Source organism: Loxodonta africana, chromosome 27, assembly GCF_030014295.1.
Source record: "Loxodonta africana isolate mLoxAfr1 chromosome 27, mLoxAfr1.hap2, whole genome shotgun sequence".
NCBI lineage: Eukaryota > Metazoa > Chordata > Mammalia > Proboscidea > Elephantidae > Loxodonta > Loxodonta africana.
In genome coordinates this window covers 9,568,734-9,588,162 of record NC_087368.1, presented here as the reverse complement: position 1 = coordinate 9,588,162, position 19,429 = coordinate 9,568,734, and the positions used below count along the sequence as shown (strand labels likewise).

At 39.5% G+C, this 19,429-nt stretch overlaps 1 protein-coding gene across 2 annotated transcripts in view; it reads right to left on the bottom strand.

Annotated features, from left to right (window-relative positions):
* ANKRD28 (ankyrin repeat domain 28) overlaps nucleotides 1–19,429 on the bottom strand; it is a 221,893-nt gene that overhangs the window by 182,929 nt on the left and 19,535 nt on the right. Inside the window, exon 1 of one of the 2 annotated variants that reach the window (XM_010600472.3) lies at nucleotides 1,963–7,912. The exons of the other annotated variant lie outside the window; for it this stretch is intronic. Within the exon in view, the coding sequence (XP_010598774.2) occupies nucleotides 1,963–1,973 (11 nt within the window). The 5' untranslated portion in view covers nucleotides 1,974–7,912. Of the gene's footprint in view, nucleotides 1–1,962; nucleotides 7,913–19,429 lie in introns of those variants that run through there. 2 annotated transcript variants of the gene reach the window in all.

The window sequence follows — 19,429 nt, the reverse complement described above, 5'->3', positions numbered from 1 at the left end:
CTGGTAATCTGCTTTCAAAAGGTCAAAGCCGTGAAGCCCTATGGAACACAGTTCTACTCTGCAATACATGGGATTGCCATGACTAGGAGACGGCTCAACGGCAACTAGTTTGGTTTTGGTTTTATTACCCACCCAACACTTAGGTTGAATATAGCCACGTGACTTTCTTTTGATCAAGTAAATGTGAGTTCAAGTGACATGACTGAAGCCTTTGAGAGCTTCTGCAACTTCCCTTTCCCCTGCCAAAAACACAGGCAATGTTCCTGAGGGTAAAACCTCCAGCCTGGGTTCCGGAGTTAAGACATGAAGTTGTCCTGCCAACCTGAGAACAGGCATGTAGGATAGGAAAAACAAAGAGTCTCTGTGGGATGGAAAAATCGAACTAAGGGTAGGGTTGCACAGCCGGCTACTGTGACTGCTGCCATTAAGTTATATACCTGTAAACAACTGAACTGGCAAAAGTTGTGTGACAGAAATATTTATAACAATAACCACCAAAAAAAGAGTAGCTGCTGAGGCTGCTTATGTACAACCAAAAATCTCGTGGGATTTGGTTATGTGGTGTGGAGGTTTAGGGTCACGGTTTCATACAACATCGCAGTTAACTGGCCTAATAACATTTTTCATGCTTCTGTTCTACCTCCTGGTTCCCTGCATAGTGCCTGGGGTCTTAAAAGCTTCCAAGTGGCCATTTGAGACACAACAATTGGTCTCTATTTGCCTGGAGCAACAGAGAAGAAAAGTAAGGAACAGGAGGAGATATGGAATGTGTTGCTAATTACCTCCATGAATAACTGTGGGGCAGTGGTTAAGAGCTCAGCTGCTAAGCAAATAGGCTGGCAGTTCAAATCCACCAGCCGCTCCTTGGAAACCCTATGAGGCAGTTGTACACTGTCCTGCAGGGTTGTTATTAGTCAAAATAGACTTGACGGCAAAGGGTTTTTTTTGGTTGCCATGAGACCATGAGAAACGCATGGTGCCCAGTGACTATGACTGAATATTTTGAGCAAGGAATCTATAGAAGGATCCTAATCAAAAGGAGGAAAATGCAGAAAAGAATTTAAATTCTCATGGAATCCAGACTTTCTGGAGCCATTGAGGCTGAACAAATCCCTGAAACTAATGCTCTGAGATAATCTTTAAACCTTAAACCAAAAAATCTCCTGAAGTCTTCCTGAAACTAAACGATAAGAAAAAATAGTAAAAAATGTCTGCCTTGAGCATTATGCTCTTTGAAGGACTATCTATACGGGACCAAGGTAACAACAGCAACTCAAAAGATTAGACAGGAACCTTAGGGGGGCAGTGAGTTTACGTTAATGGGGGAGGAACAACTCAGAAAAGGAGGGGGAGAATAGTTACACAACTCAAAGAATGTAATCAATCAATGTTACCGAACTGTGGTGAACTGGTATATATTTCGCTGTACATATTCTCAACAACAACGGTATAAAATTTAAAAAATGATACTGCGGTCCCAGGAAATATGGATGGAGGCCTGGACCACATCAGCCATGGTAGGTTAGTGCTGTTGTTACAGTTACTCTACTTTTGTAAAAACAAATAAACCCTATGCAATAATAGGAAAAAAAAAACAATGTAACCAATGTCATTAAGTAATACATGTGAAAACTCTTGAAGGGAATCACCAAAAACAATACTATTTCAAAAATAAATCAATCTCTTTTGTTTTTAAGCACCAAAATTTGAGGTTATTACTACAGCAGAATCTAGCCCATCCTAGCTAACACCCGCTCCCTCCCATGATCTGTGCCACCTGTGCTCTTGATGAGTACACCTTATATCTCATCCACTGGACGGAAAACAACAGGCTCCATGTGCAAAAAGAAGGCTCCGCTGTTTCGTTTATTTCTTAATGAATTCAGGCTGTATCCCAATGACTAGTGCTTCACCTCTCCTGGAAACAATTTCTCCTTTAAGTAATTTATTCTAGAATCTCACCTGAGGGCCATATCAAGCTCTAGTCTTCCTTCTTCCCCTTTCTGAAAAATATACTTCTGTCTCTAGTTTTCAGGCACCTCTCTCTTTAATTCCACAAGTCCTAAAAACATAAAAAGGTATTTAGAGGCTTCATTTTCAGGTTCTACAACCCTAGGACACAATTCATTCAAGTCAAAGATAAAAAGTTGCTCTCTTTTAATTAGCCTTTCAGGATTTCATTTCCCTCATTCTGTTACCTCTCACTATTTTGCTTTATCCCAAAGGCTGACCTTTTATGAATACGGCCAGCCAGAGGAATCCTTTTCTTCAGATGTGTTTTTCATGTCTTTCTACACTGGGCTAGTCTCATTGTCCCCTTCTATTCATCACTGTTTAACACTCAACAAACATTTACCAAGTGCCTACTATGTACTAAGCAATTGCTTGGCATGGGATTATGATCTCTGCCCTCAAGGAAGTTACAGTAAAAAAACATCAAGTGGACACTAGAGAAGTGGGTAAGAGCCACAACACAAGGGGTCTTGAATGTCCTACATAAGCAGCATAACAAAGTGCCTAAAAGCATAAACTTTAAAAACAGACAGTCCTAGGTTTAAATCTAGCTCTCAATTTCCTCATCCGTGCAACTGGGAAAATAGCAAAGCACTGTTCAAAGAATAAAATCAGACAACACAAGTGTAAAAATGGCATGGCGGGGCATCTGACCTCCTCTAACTTCACATACGGGAAGGAGAATCAAAATCAACAGCCCAAGTCTGGCTCTTACATAGGCAGGAGTCAGACACGCCTCCACCTTTCAACCTTTTTACCAATTATGACACCAACCATCCCTCCCACGGCACTCTCTACTTCTCTGCTGGGTTTAATAACTTGTTGCAATGGCCACAAAGAACTCACAGACGATACTCACAATTATGGAGTTTATTAGCGAAGTAACAGGTTACAATTGAGGTTCAGGAATGCTCAGGATACAGTTCTTGGATCAGGACAGCCTCTTCTCAGTGTGTTCGCAGGAACACCTTTCTCTGGCCCCTTGGCCTCTGCCCTGCTCAGGTAAGTGTTACAAAGCTCTTTTAGCTCTGCCAATAAGTGCCCGGAGGCACCCCACTCCACCAGTAGGCCTCCTGTCCAAAGGTACTTAGCTCTCTCGCTCCGTGGCTTCAGAAGCCCACCTCGCCGTTGCCTGCCGTTCTCCTCGTTCTGCTGCCTCTGCTGCCACCATTTCTCTGCGGCTGTTTCTGGCCGTCTCTCACCATCTCTGGTGTCACAGCTCTCTGTCTGTCTACTGGATCTGGGAGGTTCTCAGCACAAGGATCCCGGGTCCAAAGGATGCGCTCCACTCCTGACTCGTCTTTCCTGGTGGTGGTGAAATCCTCTCTTCCTACCTCTGGGATGGGTCATTTTAAGCCTAGCGGGATGGAAAAACTGACCAAACCCCTCATTAGGGTTGCATATACCTATCTGCGTGGTCCTGCCCCCACAAGAATTAGCAAGCTAGACAATCCCTTTGGTGGGCCACAAGCACCTCATTCGCATAGTCCCATCCAGTCATTTGGTGGGACTTACAAAGACTATGGCTAGAAGGACCATATTAGGTAATTTACTGCACCACAATAAGTAATGCACTTAGCTATATTTAATGCCACTATTATCATGAAGGTGATGGCCAATTGAAAAATTTTAACCATGGGTGTGACTATTCAAATTTGTATCTCACAAATATTAAGATTTGAATATACTAACAAGATCAAAGAGTCAGCCTAAAGTCCAGAAAGGCATTAAGAGGCTGATGCAGTAGTCAATGGCTCAAATAAGAACCTGAACCATAGCAGAAGGGATGAAAGCAGAGGAACGATTTCTAGGATATTAAGACAGAATCAACAGAACTTAGTAATCAAGTGACTATGAGAGGGTGATGGAAGGAGGAGTTAAGAACGACTTTTGAATTTATGACTTCTGGAACTGAGCAGATGATAGCACCGTTCACCAACAAGGGAAACACAGACAGTAACAGAATTTTCGTGGAAAGGAAGATGATAAATTTAATTTCAAGCACACGAAATCTGAAGATGCCATGAAACATTATAAGGGGGTAGTGGCGGTTCTGGGGTAGAATTCTTGCCCTCCATGCAGGAGACGCAGGTTTGATTCCAGGCCAATGCACCTCATGTGCAGCTACTGCCTGTCTGTCAGCGGAGGCTTGTGTGTTGCTATGATGCTGAATACGTTTCAGTGGAGCTTCCCGACTAAGACGGACTAGGAAGAAAAGCCTGCCGATCTGCAACTCATCATGGGGACGGGACGGCACAAGACCAGGCAGCATTTCATTCTGCTGCGGATGAGGTCTCCGTAAGTCAGGGTGGAATGCTAGCAACTTGACTCAATGGCCACTAACAACCATGACTAATGGCCTTTGAGCATCTTTTCATATGCTTATTGCCCATTTGGATAGTTCTTTGATGAAATGTCTAGTCAAGTCCTTTGCCCATTTTTTAACTGAGTTGTTCGTCTTTTTGTTGTTGAGTTGTTGCTGTTGTTCTTGCTGTCAGCTGTTGTTGAGTCCGCCTCTGATTCATGGAGACTCCATGCACAACGGAATAAAATACTGCCTAGTCCTACACCACTCACATGATCGGCTGCAGAATGGACCGCTGTGATCCATGGGGTTTTCATTAGCTGATTTTTCAGAAGAAGATTGCCACCGGCCTTTCTTCTTAGTTCATCTTAGTCTGGAAGCTCCACGGAAACCTATTCGGCATCATATTCAGCAAATCTCCACTGACAGACAGGGGTCTCCCACATCGAGGTTGAGAATTTTACCACTGAGTCACCACAGATAAAACCCAAACCCGCTGCCATCAAGTTGATTATGACTGATAGCGATTCTATAGGACAAAGTAAAACTGCCCCACAGGGTTTCCAAAGAGTAAGTGGTGGATTCGAACGGCCGGCCTTTTGGTTAGCAGCCTTAGCTCTTAACCGCTGTGCCTTAATATATATTCTGGATATTACATGCTTCCCAAATATTTTCTCCCATTCTGTAGGTTGTTTCTTCACTTCCTTGATAAATTTCTCTGATGCACAGAAGCTTTTAATTTTGATGAAGTCCAATTTATCTATTTTATCTTTTAGTGTTCATGCTTTTGGTGTCATATGTAAGAATCCACTGTCAAAAACTAGGTCCTGAAGCATTACCCCTATTCTAAGAGTTTCATGGCTTTAGTTTTTTACACTTAGTCCATTTGATTTAATCTTTATATATGGTATGAGATATGAGTCAAACTTCAATCTTGTGCATAGAGAGATCCAACGGTCCCAGCCTCATTTGTTGAAGAGACTATTCTTTCTCTACTGAATGGACTTGGCACCCTAGTTCAACATCAATTGGCCACAGATGCACAGGTTTATTTCTGGACTCCCAATTCTAGCCTATTGGTCTATATCTCTATCTGTATATCAGTACCAGACTATTTTGTTTACTATAACTTTATAGTACATTTTCAAATAGGAAGTGTGAGTCCTACTTTGTTGTTCTTTTTCAAGATTGCTTTGGCTATTAGGGGCTCCTTGCGATTCCATATGAATTTGAGGATTGGCTTTTCAGCTTTTGCAATAAGATTATTGTCATTTTGATAGGAATTACGTTGAATCTGTAGGTCACTTTGGGTTGTATTTCGATCTTAACAATATTAAGTCTTCAAATCCAAGAAGTGTCTTTTCCTTTATTTAGATCTTTAATTTCTTTCAACAATATTTTTATATAGTTTTCAATGTTAAATTAATTCCTTGGTATTGTATTATGTGAGATGTTGTTGAAAATGGAATTATTTTCTTAATTTCCTTTTCAGATTGTTCATTGCTTTTAGTTAGCCACTGAGTCCTTAACCACTGCACCATGAGGACTCCTTAAGCAAGGTAATCCTGACTAATTTTATACAGATAAAGAAAAAAAATCTGTGAAGTCTCTTCTCCTCTAAATTACCTTCAAAAAGGTTCTCATAAATGTTCCCCACAATTAACTTTCATAGTACCTACCAACAATTTACTCAAACACATAGTTCACAGAAACAATTATTTCTATTTCTTTATGGTTGGGTAAATCTATAGCATTATCAGCAATTAAAATACTCCTGTCATACCCCCCTTATATATTGCAATCTCTTTCATTTAAGGTGTTTACTAAACCTAATCTGTTTGTCTATTTATCATACCCCCCCTTATATATTGCAATCTTTTCATTTAAGGTGTTTACTAAACCTAATCTGTTTGTCTAATTAAGACACTCGTAAGACAATGCTTAGGGTTGCTATGAGTCAGAACTGACTCAATGTCAACAGTTTAAGACAATGCTTGTTCCACAATTATTTGTAGTTCACAGTTCAGTATTTATTTTTATTCATCATTTTCCACAATTCTTTTCTTTATTCTTCCAGATGTAATTATCCACTCATTTGATCTGCAGATAATGCTTTCCTTAGCCATATGAAGTCAAAATGTAACCATCAGTTTAAATTCTGTCATATATTTTATACATGAAAAATATGTTCAAGTCTTCAATGAAACGCCAAAACTTTTCTTCAAAGCCAATTCAATCACCTAACCTATGGCAGACTAGCCTAACAAGAGACACAAACTGACGTTCAACATCATCTGAGGGACAACTCTTAGGAGACTATCTGATTTAAAAATGGTTGTTAAGAGAGGACCCTTCCACATGTATAGATTACTGAGGTGCTCAAAGAAGTTTGCTCGTGTGGGTTGTATCTATTAATGTTTACTGTATTCCAAATTAAAACTAAGAATTTTTAAAATGCATTTCATAATAATATATCATCTACCTATTAACGTAAATAAATTTTCTATGAAAATAATTTTAAAAAAATTTAGTGAAAAAGGTAGCAGTTTCACATTCTTAAAAAGCTCTTTAATGCCTGAATTAAAAGAAAAAGTTGTCTCATAGCCATTTCTTCATTTAATGTGTTGCAATAAACTGTTTTCATTCAAGAACATGCAGAAAATCTTTTACTCACAGCCTTTTCAGATAATTGTGGATATTCTTCTTTGATAGGATATCAAAACCTGACCAACAGAAAACGTATTATGCAGCTACAGCAATTAAAACAGTCTGGTACTAGTGTAACAGTAGACACAGAAATCAATGAAATAGAATTGAGAGTCCAGAAATAAACCCACACATCTATGATCAACTGATTTTTGACAAGGGTGCTAACTAAGTTCTCTTTAAAGGGGAAAGAAGTCTCTTCAATAAATGGTGTTAGGAAAATTGAATTTTAACATGCAGAAAAATGAAACAGGATCCATGCCTCACACCATATACAAATCAAATTCAAAATGGATTGAGAACCTAAACATGAAAACTAAAACCATAACATTCTTAGAAGAAAATGTAGAGGCAATACTGTCGGGCCTAGTTTTTAATGATGTATTACCTAATATAATAGCAAAAGCACAAACAGCAAAAGATAAAATAGATAAATGGGACCTCATAAAAATTAAAAACTTCTGTTCATCAAAACACTTTACCGAAAAAGTGAAAATGCAAGCTGCCAACTGGGAGAATCTCTTCAGAAGCTATATATCCGACAAGAATCTAAAAACCAAATTACATATGAAGTCTCAACAACTTAACAACAAAAAGACAAATAACCCAATCAAAAAATGGGCAAAGGACTTGAATAGACATTTCACCAAAAAAGACATTCAAATGGCCAATAAACACATGGAAAGGTGCTTAACATCATTAGCCAACAAGAGATACAAATCAAAACCACAATGAGAGAACATTTCACTTTGGCCAGGCTGGTTGCATAATGGTTAGAGCTTAGCTGCTAACCAAAAGGTCAGTGGTTGGAATCCACCAGCTGCTCCTTGGAAACCCTATGAGGTAGTTCTACTCTGTCCTATAGGGTTACAATGAGTCAGAATCTAATGGATGGCAATGAGTTTTTGTTTGTTTGTTTAGGCTGCCTTAAAAAAAAAAAAAAGTAACAAATGTGGGCGGAGTGAGGACGCGGAGAAATTGAAACCATTACCAACTGCTGGTGGAATGCAAAATGGTACGGCCACTGTGCAAACCAGTGTAGCAGTTCCTCAAAATACTAAAAAACACTACCATATAACCCAGCAATTCCACTCCTAGGCATATACCAAAAAGACTTGAAAACAGAGGCTTGTACACCAATGTTTATTTTAGCACTATTTACAACAGCCAAAACAACCTAAATGCCCATCAATAGACGTATAAGCAAAATGTGGAACATACGTACAATGGAATACCACTCAGTCAGTAAGAAAAATGAAGTCTTGATACATGCTTCAATATGGATGGAGCTTAAGGACATTATGCTAAGTGAAATAAGTCAGTCATAAAAAGACATATATTGTATGACCTCACTTATAGAAAAAGATAAGAAAAGGCAAATGTATAGAGATCAAAGTTTCCTAGTGGCTACTGGGGCAGGAAGCAGGGGAAAAAAGAGGGTTACGGCTTATGGAGAACTGAAGTTTGGGTTACAGTGATAGAAAAATTACATTCATTAAAGGCAAGGTTACACAGCCGATTTATGAAACTGCTGTCATTAAGTTGCATACCTGTTAAAAGCTGTATCAGCAAAAGTTGTCTAACAGATATATTTACAAAAACAACAACTAAAAGAGAGTAGCTTCTGAGGCTGCTTATGTACAACCAAATACCTCACGGGATTTGGTTCCTTGGTTTGGAAGTTTAGGGTCATGGTCTCATGGGACATCCATGTTAACTGGCCTAATACCGGGTTTAGCACTTCTGTTCTACCTCCTTGTTTGTTGTGCAGTGCCTGGAGTCTTCAAAGCTTGCCATCTGCCATCCAAGGCACAACAACTGGTAATTATTTGCCAGGAGAAAGAGAAGAAGAAGGAGAGTCAGGCACAGGAGGTGGAAATGGAATGTGTGGATAATTGCGTCCATGAACAACTCTCTCATTTGCCAGGTGACCAAGAGAACCGGATGCTGCCTGACTACCATTACTGAACATTTTGATCCAAGATTCTACAGAAGAACTCTGATCAAAAGGGGGAAAATGCAGAACAGGATTTCAACTTCTCAGAGACTCCAGACGTCTTGGAGCCATGGGGGATGGATAAGCTTCTGAAATTACTGCCCTAACTTTTAAACCTAAAACCAAAAATATCCCCTGAAGTCTTCTTAAAACCAAACAATAGTTTAGCTTAACTAGTAAAGAATGCCTTGAGCATTATGTTCTTTTAAGGCTTATTTATGTGGAATCAAACTGACAACACGATTCAAAAGATTATGTAAGAGTCTTAGGGTTTATGCTTATGGGGGAGGATTATCTCAGAAAAGGAGGGTGAGAATGGTAACACAATTCAAAGAATGCAATCAATGTCACTAAATTGTACACACAGAAAGTGCTGAATTGGTGTACATTTTGCTGCATATACTCTCAGCAACAAAAAATTAACTACTTTAATAAGGCAAGCAAAAAAATGAAAACTATTTCATAGACAAAAACATCTAAAAGAATAAAATACCTAGGAATTAATTTAACCAGAGAGGACAAAGTCTTAGACCTTAACACCATGAAACACTGCTAAAAGAAATCAAACACCTAAATAAATGAAAACACATTCCACGTTCTTAATACTATTAAAATGTCAATACTACTCAAACCAACAGATTCAACACAATACAATCCTTACCCAAACTCCAACAGTTTTCTTGGCAGAAATGGAAAAGTCAATCTTCAAATTCATATGAAATTGCAAGGGGCTCCGAACAAAGCAACAATGAAAAATAAAAACAAAGTAGGAAGACTCAAACTTCTCTATTTCAAAAACTAGTACAAAGCTACTGTAATCAAAATAGTTTGGTACTGGTATAACGACAAAGATGTAAACTAATTACACAGAATTGGGGGTCCAGAAATAAACTCATTTTCTATGGCCAACTGATTTTTTACAAGGTGCCACGTCCATTCAATTGGTGAAAAAACAGTCTTCAATAAACGGTGCTGAGAAAAGTACATCTCCACATGCAAAAGAATGATGTTAGACCCATACCTAACACCACCTATGAAAATAAACTCAGAATGGGTCAATGATCTACATGTCAGAACTAAAACGCTAAGAAAAAAACATGCTTCGGAACCCAGTTTCCAACAACAGATTCTGAGATACAACACCAAAAGCAGTAGTAACAAAAGATAAAACAGATAAATCCAGTTCTCCAAATTTAAAAACTTCCAAAGAATTTTATCAAGGAAGTTAAGAAACAACCTACAGAATGGAAGAAAATATTTAGGAACCATATATCTGATAAGGGTTTAGTATTCAGAATATTTTTTTAAAAAAACACCCTACAACTCAACAACAAAAAACAAATTTTAAAATGGGCAAAGGATTTGAACAGACATTTCTCTAAAGAACATACAGTCAACAAGCACATAAAAAGATGCTCAAAACAAGGGAGAATAAAGAAAACCGAGGATACAAGAGAAAGATTAGCTCAAAGGACGAATGGAACACAACCACTACAGCCTCCATCAGACTGAGGCCAGCACAACTAGATGGTGCCCTGCTACCATCATCAACTGCTCTGACAGGGATCAAAATAGAGGGTCCCCCATACCTCACACTATGCACAAAAACTAACTCCAAGTGGATCAAAGACCTAAACATAAAGACTAAAACGATAAAGATCATGGAAGAAAAAATAGGGACAACCTTAGGAGCCCTAATACAAGGCATAAACAGAATACAAAACATTACCAAAAATGACGAAGAGAAACCAGACAACTGGGAGCTCCTAAAAATCAAACACCTATGCTCATCTAAAGACTTCACCAAAAGAGTAAAAAGACCACCTACAGACTGGGAAAGAATTTTCAGCTATGACATCTCCGACCAGCACCTGATCTCTAAAATCTATATGATTCTGTCAAAACCACAAAAAGACAAACAACCCAATCAAGAAGTGGGCAAAGGATATGAACACGCACTTCACTAAAAAAGATATTCAGGCAGCTAACAGATACATGAGAAAATGCTCTCGATCATTAGCCATTAGAGAAACGCAAATTAAAACTACGATGAGATTCCACCTCACTCCAACAAGGCTGGCATTAATCCAAAAACCACAAAACAATAAATGTTGGAGAGGCTGCGGAGAGACTGGAACTCTTATACACTGCTGGTGGGAATGTAAAACGTAAAACCACTTTGGAAATCTATCTGGCGTTATCTTAAACAGTTAGAAATAGAACTACCATACAACCCAGAAATCCCACTCCTCGGAATATACCCTAGAGAAATAAAAGCCTTCACACAAACTAATATATGCACACCCATGTTTATTGCAGCTCTGTTTACAACAGCAAAAAGCTGGAAGCAATCAAGGTGTCCATCAACGGATGAATGGTTAAATAAATTGTGGTATATTCACACAATGGTATACTAAGCATCAATAAAGAACGGTGACAAATCTGTGAAACATTTCATAACATGGAGGAACCTGGAAGGCATTATGCTGAGTGAAATTAGTCAGAGGCAAAAGGACAAATATTGTATAAGACCACTATTATAAGATCTTGAGAAACAGTATAAACTGAGAAGAACATATACTTTTGTGGTTACGAGAAGGGGAGGGAAGGAGCGTGGGAGAGGTTTTTTTACTGATTAGTTAGTAGATAAGAACTACTTTAGGTGAAGGGAAGAACAATACTCAATACAGGCAAGGTCAGCTCAACTGGACTGGACCAAAAGCAAAGCAGTTTCCGGGATAAAATGAATGCTTCAAAGGTCAGCGGAGCAAGGGCAGGGGGTTTGGGGACCATGGTTTAAGGAGACTTCTAAGTCAATTGGCAAAATAATTCTATTATGAAAACATTCTGCATCCCACTTTGAAATGTGGCGTCTGGGGTCTTAAATGCTAACAAGCGGCCATCTAAGATGCATCAATTGGTCTCAACCCACCTGGATCAAAGGAGAATGAAGAACACCAAGGTCACACGACAACTATGAGCCCAAGAGACAGAAAGGGCCACATGAACCAGAGACTTACATCATCCTGAGACCAGAAGAACTAGTTGGTGCCCGGCCACAACCGATGACTGCCCTGACAGGGAGCACAACAGAGAACCCCTGAGGGAGCAGGACAGCAGTGGGATGCAGACCCCAAATTCCCACAAAAAGACCAGACTTAATGGTCTGACTGAGACTATAGGAATCCCGGCGGTCATGGTCCCCAAACCTTCTGTTGGCCCAGGACAGGAACCATTCCCGAAGACAACTCATCAGACATGGAAGGGACTGGACAGTGGGTAGGAGAGAGATGCTGATGAAGAGTGAGCTATTTGTATCAGGTGGACACTTGAGACTGTGTTGGCATCTCCTGTCTGGAGGGGGGATGGGAGGGTAGAGAGGGTTAGAAGCTGGCAAAATTGTCACGAAAGGAGAGACTGGAAGGGCTGACTCATTGGGGGAAAGAAAATGGGAGTACGGAGTAAGGTGTATATAAACTTATATGTGACAGACTGACTTGATTTGTAAACGTTCACTTGAAGCTCGATAAAAATTAAAAAAAAAAAAAAAAAAATAGAGGGTCCCAAAGAGAGTTGGAGAAAAATGTAGAAAAAAATTTTAACTCACAAAAAAAGACCAGACTTATTGGTCTAACAGAGACTGGAGAAATCTCAAGAGTATGGCCCCTGGACACACTTTTAGGTCAGTAATGAAGTCACTCTTGAGGTTCACCCATCAGCTAAAGATTAAACAGGCCCATAAAACAAAAGGAGAGGAATGGGGCACACCACCCCAGGGGCAAGGACAAGAAGGCAGGCGGAGACAGGAAAGCTGGTAATGGGGAACCCAAGATTGAGAAGGGGAGAGTGCTGACATGTCATGGGGTTGACAACCAATGTGACAGAATGGTATGTGTATTAATTGTTTAATGAGAAAGTAGTCTGCTCTGTAAATCTTCACCTAAAGTACAATAAATAAATAAATATTTCAACTTAAGGGAAAAAAAAGATGCTTGACACGTCATTAATCATTAGGGAAAGGCAAATCAAAACCACAATACCACTTCACTCTCATTAGGATAACTATTACCAGAAAAATGGAAGATAACAACTGTTGGCAAGGGTATGGAAAAATTGGAACCCTAATCAATTGTTGGTGGGAATGTAAAATGGTATAGTTGCTGTGGAAAAGTTTGGTGGTTCTTCATAAAGTTAAACACAGAATTACCGTATGACTCAGCCATTGCACTATTAGGTATAAAAACCCAAAAGACTTGAAAGCAGGGTGTGATCATTATGGTTGTGTGTCAAATTGATTGGGCCATTATTCTCTGTGGTTTGGCAGTCATATAATGATGTAATCACCTCCATGATGAGATCTGATATGATGTAATCATCTCAATGATAGGATCTGCTGTGAGTAGCCAATCAGTTGAAAGGGAGTTTCCTTGGGGGTGTGGCCTGCAACCAGTATAGGCAGACTTTCTGGCAAGGCTCATGGACTTTTGCTTGTTCTGGACTCTGCAGCTGGCTCCTGTTTGTCTGACCTCCAATTATTGGGACTTGAGCCAGCAGCTTACCTGGCATCTTGCCCACCACTTCTGGGTTCCCCAGCCCTACGGCTGTGTGACTCAGGAGAAGCCTCCAGCCTGATCCACAGGCTTAGGGCATTCCAGCCTTTCTGACCACATTAACCATTTCCTTGACACAAATCTCTCTTTACATGTATTTATCCACTTTACTGGATTTGCTTCTCTAAAGAACCCAGCCTAAGAAAAAGGGTCTCAGTTTCCTGCTCACCAATGTTCACTAGAGCATTATTACTGTTGTTGTTAGATGCTGTCGAGTTGGTTCCAACTAACAGTGACTCTATGCACAACAAAACGAAAAACTGTGTGGTCCTGTGCCATTCTAACGATTGTTGCTATGCTTGAGCCCACTGCTGCAGCCACTGTGTCAATCCTTCTCGTCGAGGGTCTTCCTCTTTTTCGCTTACCCTCCACCTTACCAAGCGTGACGTCCTTCTCCAAGGACTGCTCCTTCCTGATAACAAATCCAAAGTATGTGAGATGAGGTCTCACCATCCTTGCTTCCAAAGAGAACTCTGGTTGTGCTTCTTCGAAGACAGACTAGACTTGTTCGTTCCTCGGGCAGTCCATGGTATGCTCGATATTCTTCGCAAAAACCAGTAATTCAAAGACAGTCATTCTTCTTCAGTCTTTCTTATTCATTCTTCAGCTTTTGCGTGCAGAAGTGATTAAAAAACACTGGCTTGACTCAGGCACACCTTAGTCTTCAAGGTGACATCTTTGCTTTTTAACACTTTAAAAAGGTCTTTTGCAGCAGATTTACCCAATGCAATGCGTCTTTTGATTTCTTGACTACTGCTTCCATGGCTGTTGATTGTGGATCCAAGTAAAATGAAATCCTTGAAAACTTCAATCGTTTCTCTGTTTATGATGATGCTGCTTACTGGCCCAGTTGTGAGGATTTTTGTTTTCTTTATGTTGAGATGTAATCCATACTGAAGGCTGTAGTCTTTGATCTTCATCAGTAAGTACTTCAAGTCTTCTTCACTTTCAGCAAGCAAGGTTGTGTCATCTGCATATTGCAGGTTCTTAACGAGTCTTCCTCCAATCCTGTTGCCTCATTCTTCTTCATAGAGTCCATCTTCTCAGATTATTTGCTCAGCATACAGATTTGAATAAATATGGTGAAAGCATACAACCCTGATAGGCACCTCCCCTGACTTTAAAACAATGCAGTATACCCTTGTTCAGTTAAAACTACTGCCTCTTGATCTATGTACAGATCCCTCATGAGCATAATTAAGTGCTCTGGAATTCCCATCCTGGGCAATCTTATCCATTATTTGTTATGATCGGCACAGTCAAACGCCTCTGCACTGTCAATGTAAAACAGAAGTAAACATATTTCTGGTTATCTCTGCTTTCAACCAAGATTCATATGACATCAGCAATGATACCCCTCTTTACACCTCCTCTTCTGAATCTGGCTTGAATTTCTGGCAGTTCCCTGTTGATGTACTGCTGCAGCTGATTCTAAACGATCTTCAGAAAAATTTTACTTGCGTGTGATATTAATGATACTGTTGGGTAATTTCTGCATTCAACTGGATCACCTTTCTTTGGAATGAGCACAAATATGGATCTCTTTCAGCTGGTTGGCCAAGAAGCTGTCTTCCAAATTTCTTGACATAAATAAGTGAGCACTTGCAGCACTGCATCTGTTTGTTGAAACATCTCAGTTCGTAGTCCACCAATTCCTGGAGCCTTGCTTTTCTGCCAATGCCTTCAGTGCAGCTTGGACCTCTTCCCTCAGCACCATCAATTCCTGATCATAAGCTACCTCCTGAAATGGCTGAATGTTGACCAGTTCTTTTTGGTAAAGTGACTCTGTATATTCCTTCTATCTTCTTTTGATGCTTCCTGTGTCGTTTAATATTTTCCTTGTAGAATCCTTCAATATTGCATCTCCAGGCTTGAATTTTTTCTTCAGTTCTTTCAGCTTGAGAAATGTCCAGTGTGTTCTTCCCTTTTGGTTTTCTAACTCCAGGTCTTTACACATGTCATTGTAATACTTTACTTTGTCTTCTGAAGTCACCCTTTGAAATGTTCTGTTCAGCTCTTTTACTTCATTTCTTCCGTTTACTTTAGATACCTGACGTTCAAGAGCAAGTTTCAGAAGTCTCTTTTGACATCCATTTTGGTCTTTTCTTTCTTTCCTGTCTTTGTAATGAGCTCTTGCTTTCTTCATGTTTGATGTCATTCCACAACTCGTTTGGTCATTAGCGTTCAATGTGTCAAATCTATTCTTGAGATGGTCTCTAAATTCAGGTGGGATATACTCAAGGTTGTACTTTGGCTCTTGAGGACTTCTAATTTACTTCAGCTTCAACCTGAACTTACATATGAAAAGCTGATGGTCTGTTCTGCAGTCTGCCCCTGGCCTTGTTCTGACTGATGATTCTGAGCTTCTGTAGCGTCTCTTTAGAAAGATGTAGTCAATTTGATTCCTATGTACCCCATCTGGTAAGCTCCATGTGCATAACTGCCGCTTATGTTATTCAAAAAGGTATTTGCAATGAAAAAGTCATTGGTCTTGCACAATTCTATCCTGCGATCTCCAACATCGTTTCTATCACTGAGGCCATATTTTCCAACTACCGCTCCTTCTTTGTTTCCAACTTCTGCATTCCAATCACCAGTGATTACTGATGCATCTTGGTTCCATATTCAATCAATGTGAAACTGCAGAAGTTGGTAAAAATCTTCAATTTCTTCATCTTTGACCTTAGTGGTCGGTGCATAAATTTGAAAAATAGGTCATATTAACTGGTCTTCCTTGCAGGCGTATGGATATTATCCTATCACTGAGAGCACTGTACTTCAGGATGGATCCTGAAATGTTCTTTCTGATGATGAATGCAACACTACTCCTCTTCAGGTTATTACTGCTGGCATAGCAGACTATATGACTGTCTGATTCAAAATGGCCAATACCAGTCCTTTTCAGCACACTAACGCCTAGGATATTGATGTTTACGTGTTCTATTTCGTTTTTTATGATTTCCAACTTTCCCTAGATTCATACTTCGTACATTTCAGGTTCCGATTATTAATGGACGTTCACAGTTGTTTCTTCTCATTTTGAGTCATGCCACATCAGGAAATAAAGGTTCCAAAACCTTGACTCAATCCATGTCATTAAGTTGACTCTACTTTGAGGAGGCAGCTCATCTTCTGGGACAGTCTCTGACAATGTTCCACTGCTATCCATAAGGTTTGCACTGGCTAATTCTTTTCAGAAATAGACCGCTAGGTTCTTCTTCCTGGTCTGTCTTAGTCTGGAGGCTCCGCTAAAACCTGTCTACCATGGGTGACCCTGCTGGTATCTGAATACCTGTGGCACAGCTTCCAGCATCACAGCAACAGGCAAGCCCCAAGAGTATGACAAAATGACACGTGGGGGGAGGATTATTGACAATAGCCAAAAAGTGGAAATAACCCAAGTGTCCATCAACAGATGAATGGATAAAATGTGGGAAATCCATACAATGCAGTAATTCAGCCATGAAGAAATATGAAGTTCTGATACATGTTAAAACATGCATGAACCTTGACAACATTATGCTGAGTGAAATAAGTCAGACACTAAGGGACAATATTGTATGACCCACTTATATAAAATATCTAGAACAGGCAAATGCATAGAGACCAATGTTTATTAGAGCTTATCAAGGGCCGGTGGGAATGGAAAATGGAAACTTATTCCTTAAGAAGTATGAAGTTTCTGTTAAGGGTGAGGACAAAAAAATTTGGAAATGGATAGGGATGACAATTGCACAGCATGGTGAATGTAATAAATGTCACTGAATTGTACACATACAAATGGTTGAAATGCCAAATGGTTTGTTATATATCTTTTACCACACACACACATACACAATCCATTTGTCTAACTTGCTCTTTGAATGGGATCTTTACCTATGTGTCATCTCGATGACAATTGCACAGCATGGTGAATGTAATAAATGTCACTGAATTGTACACATACAAATGGCTGAAATGCCAGATGGTTTGTTATATATCTTTTACCACACACACACACACACACACACACACAATCCATTTGTCTAACTTGCTCTTTGAATGGGATCTTTACCTATGTGTCATCTCATAATACCCTTTGGAAAATGTTGGTTTACTGAGTTACTCAGTTCTTCCAAATGTTGACACATTTCATTATTTAATATCCATATTACTATCATTACTACCAGAAACGTCCTTACTAGAATGCCACCAAGCTCAAGGTGGCCAATACAGATTTCCCCAAATTCTAATTTTTGCCTGAAAGCTACAATTTTATCACTAGTAACAATTTCATTTCGTTCATTTTTGAAGAAATGTTTGCCAAATACCCAAGTCTGAATAACCATGGTTTTTCAGTTGTTCTTTCAATTAAAGAAAATATTACATGAAAATGGGGAGGGGGATAGCTGAGCTAGCAACTCAATCACACAAGTTCTTTTCCTCTGCAGCACATGCCCATTTTATCACACAGATACTCTAGAGCCAAGTAGAGTAAAATTTAATTTGTACTGAAAAATAATCTGAAGGAAAAATGAGCTTTCTTTTTTAACTGTATGACATGAAGCATTCATGACAGAGAAGAATACACAATACTAGACAATTTGGTGCCACTGCCTTCAGTTCCTGCTAAGATATCAGCTGTCCATTGCCTTTGTATCATTAGTTCAAATATCAAAGAGAAAAGGCCACGTAATATTTTAGTATTTATATGAAAAGTTTTTACTCCTAAGGGTTCAAGGACTACACTTTGAAAACTACTGATTTACATATACAAACATCTTTAAAATACAAATATGTGCATATTTACATTAAAACTAAAAAAAACATTGCCAGTGCAGTCCATTTCAACTCACAGCGACCCTATAAGATAGAGTAAAACTGCCTCATTGGGTTTTCAAGGCTGTAATTTTTACAGAAACATACTACCACATCTTTCTCCCGCAGAGTGGCTGGATTTGAACTGCTGATCTCTTGGTTAGCAGCTGATCTCTTAACCACTGAACCACCAGGGCTCCAAAATGTCTCCAGATGTCAAAATGTCCCCCAGAAGCAAAATCCTGCCCTAACCAAGATTGAGAAGTACTGTTTTGAAGGAAAATCAGCTAGGAAGCCTAACCTTGCCTGTTTTTTTGGTTTGTTTTTACAAAAAGAAAAAAAATGGAATAGACTCAATTTTAACTCTATCTTCCCACTTCTCCTAAATTTATTTGATGATGGAATGCAATTGTCCATTCTAAGTCCTACCTACAAACAACACTTGAATAACATTACTGAATTAAACTTTTCCTACTAGGGAACTGAGATTACCAATTTTAAGAGCGATATCTTGTATATCTCATGCACATTAGAGAGGGAAGATAGACCAAGGTTTCTCAACCATGGGAGCGCACATCAAAATAACGTGACGTGCTTTTTCAATATATGTCAGGATACCATCTAAGCCACACCAAATCAGAATGCATTCAGCAATTACTTGAGTGTCTACTAGATGCAAAGCACTGTTAATAGGTGATAGGCATTGTCTTAGTCATCTAGTGCTGCTGTAACAGAAATATCACAAGTGCTTGGGTTTAACAAAAAGAAATTTATTCTCTCACAATCTAGTAAGCTACAAGTCCAAATTCAGGGTGCCAGTCCCAGGCAACGCCTTTCTCTGTCAGCTCTGGAGGAAGGTCCTTGTTATCAGTCTTCCCCTGGTCTGGGACCATCTTAGCACAGGAACCTCAGGTCCAAAGGACATGCTCTGCTCCTGGCACTGCTTTCTTGGTGGTATGAGGTCCCCCATTCTCTGCTTGCTTCCCTTTTCCTCTCCTGAGA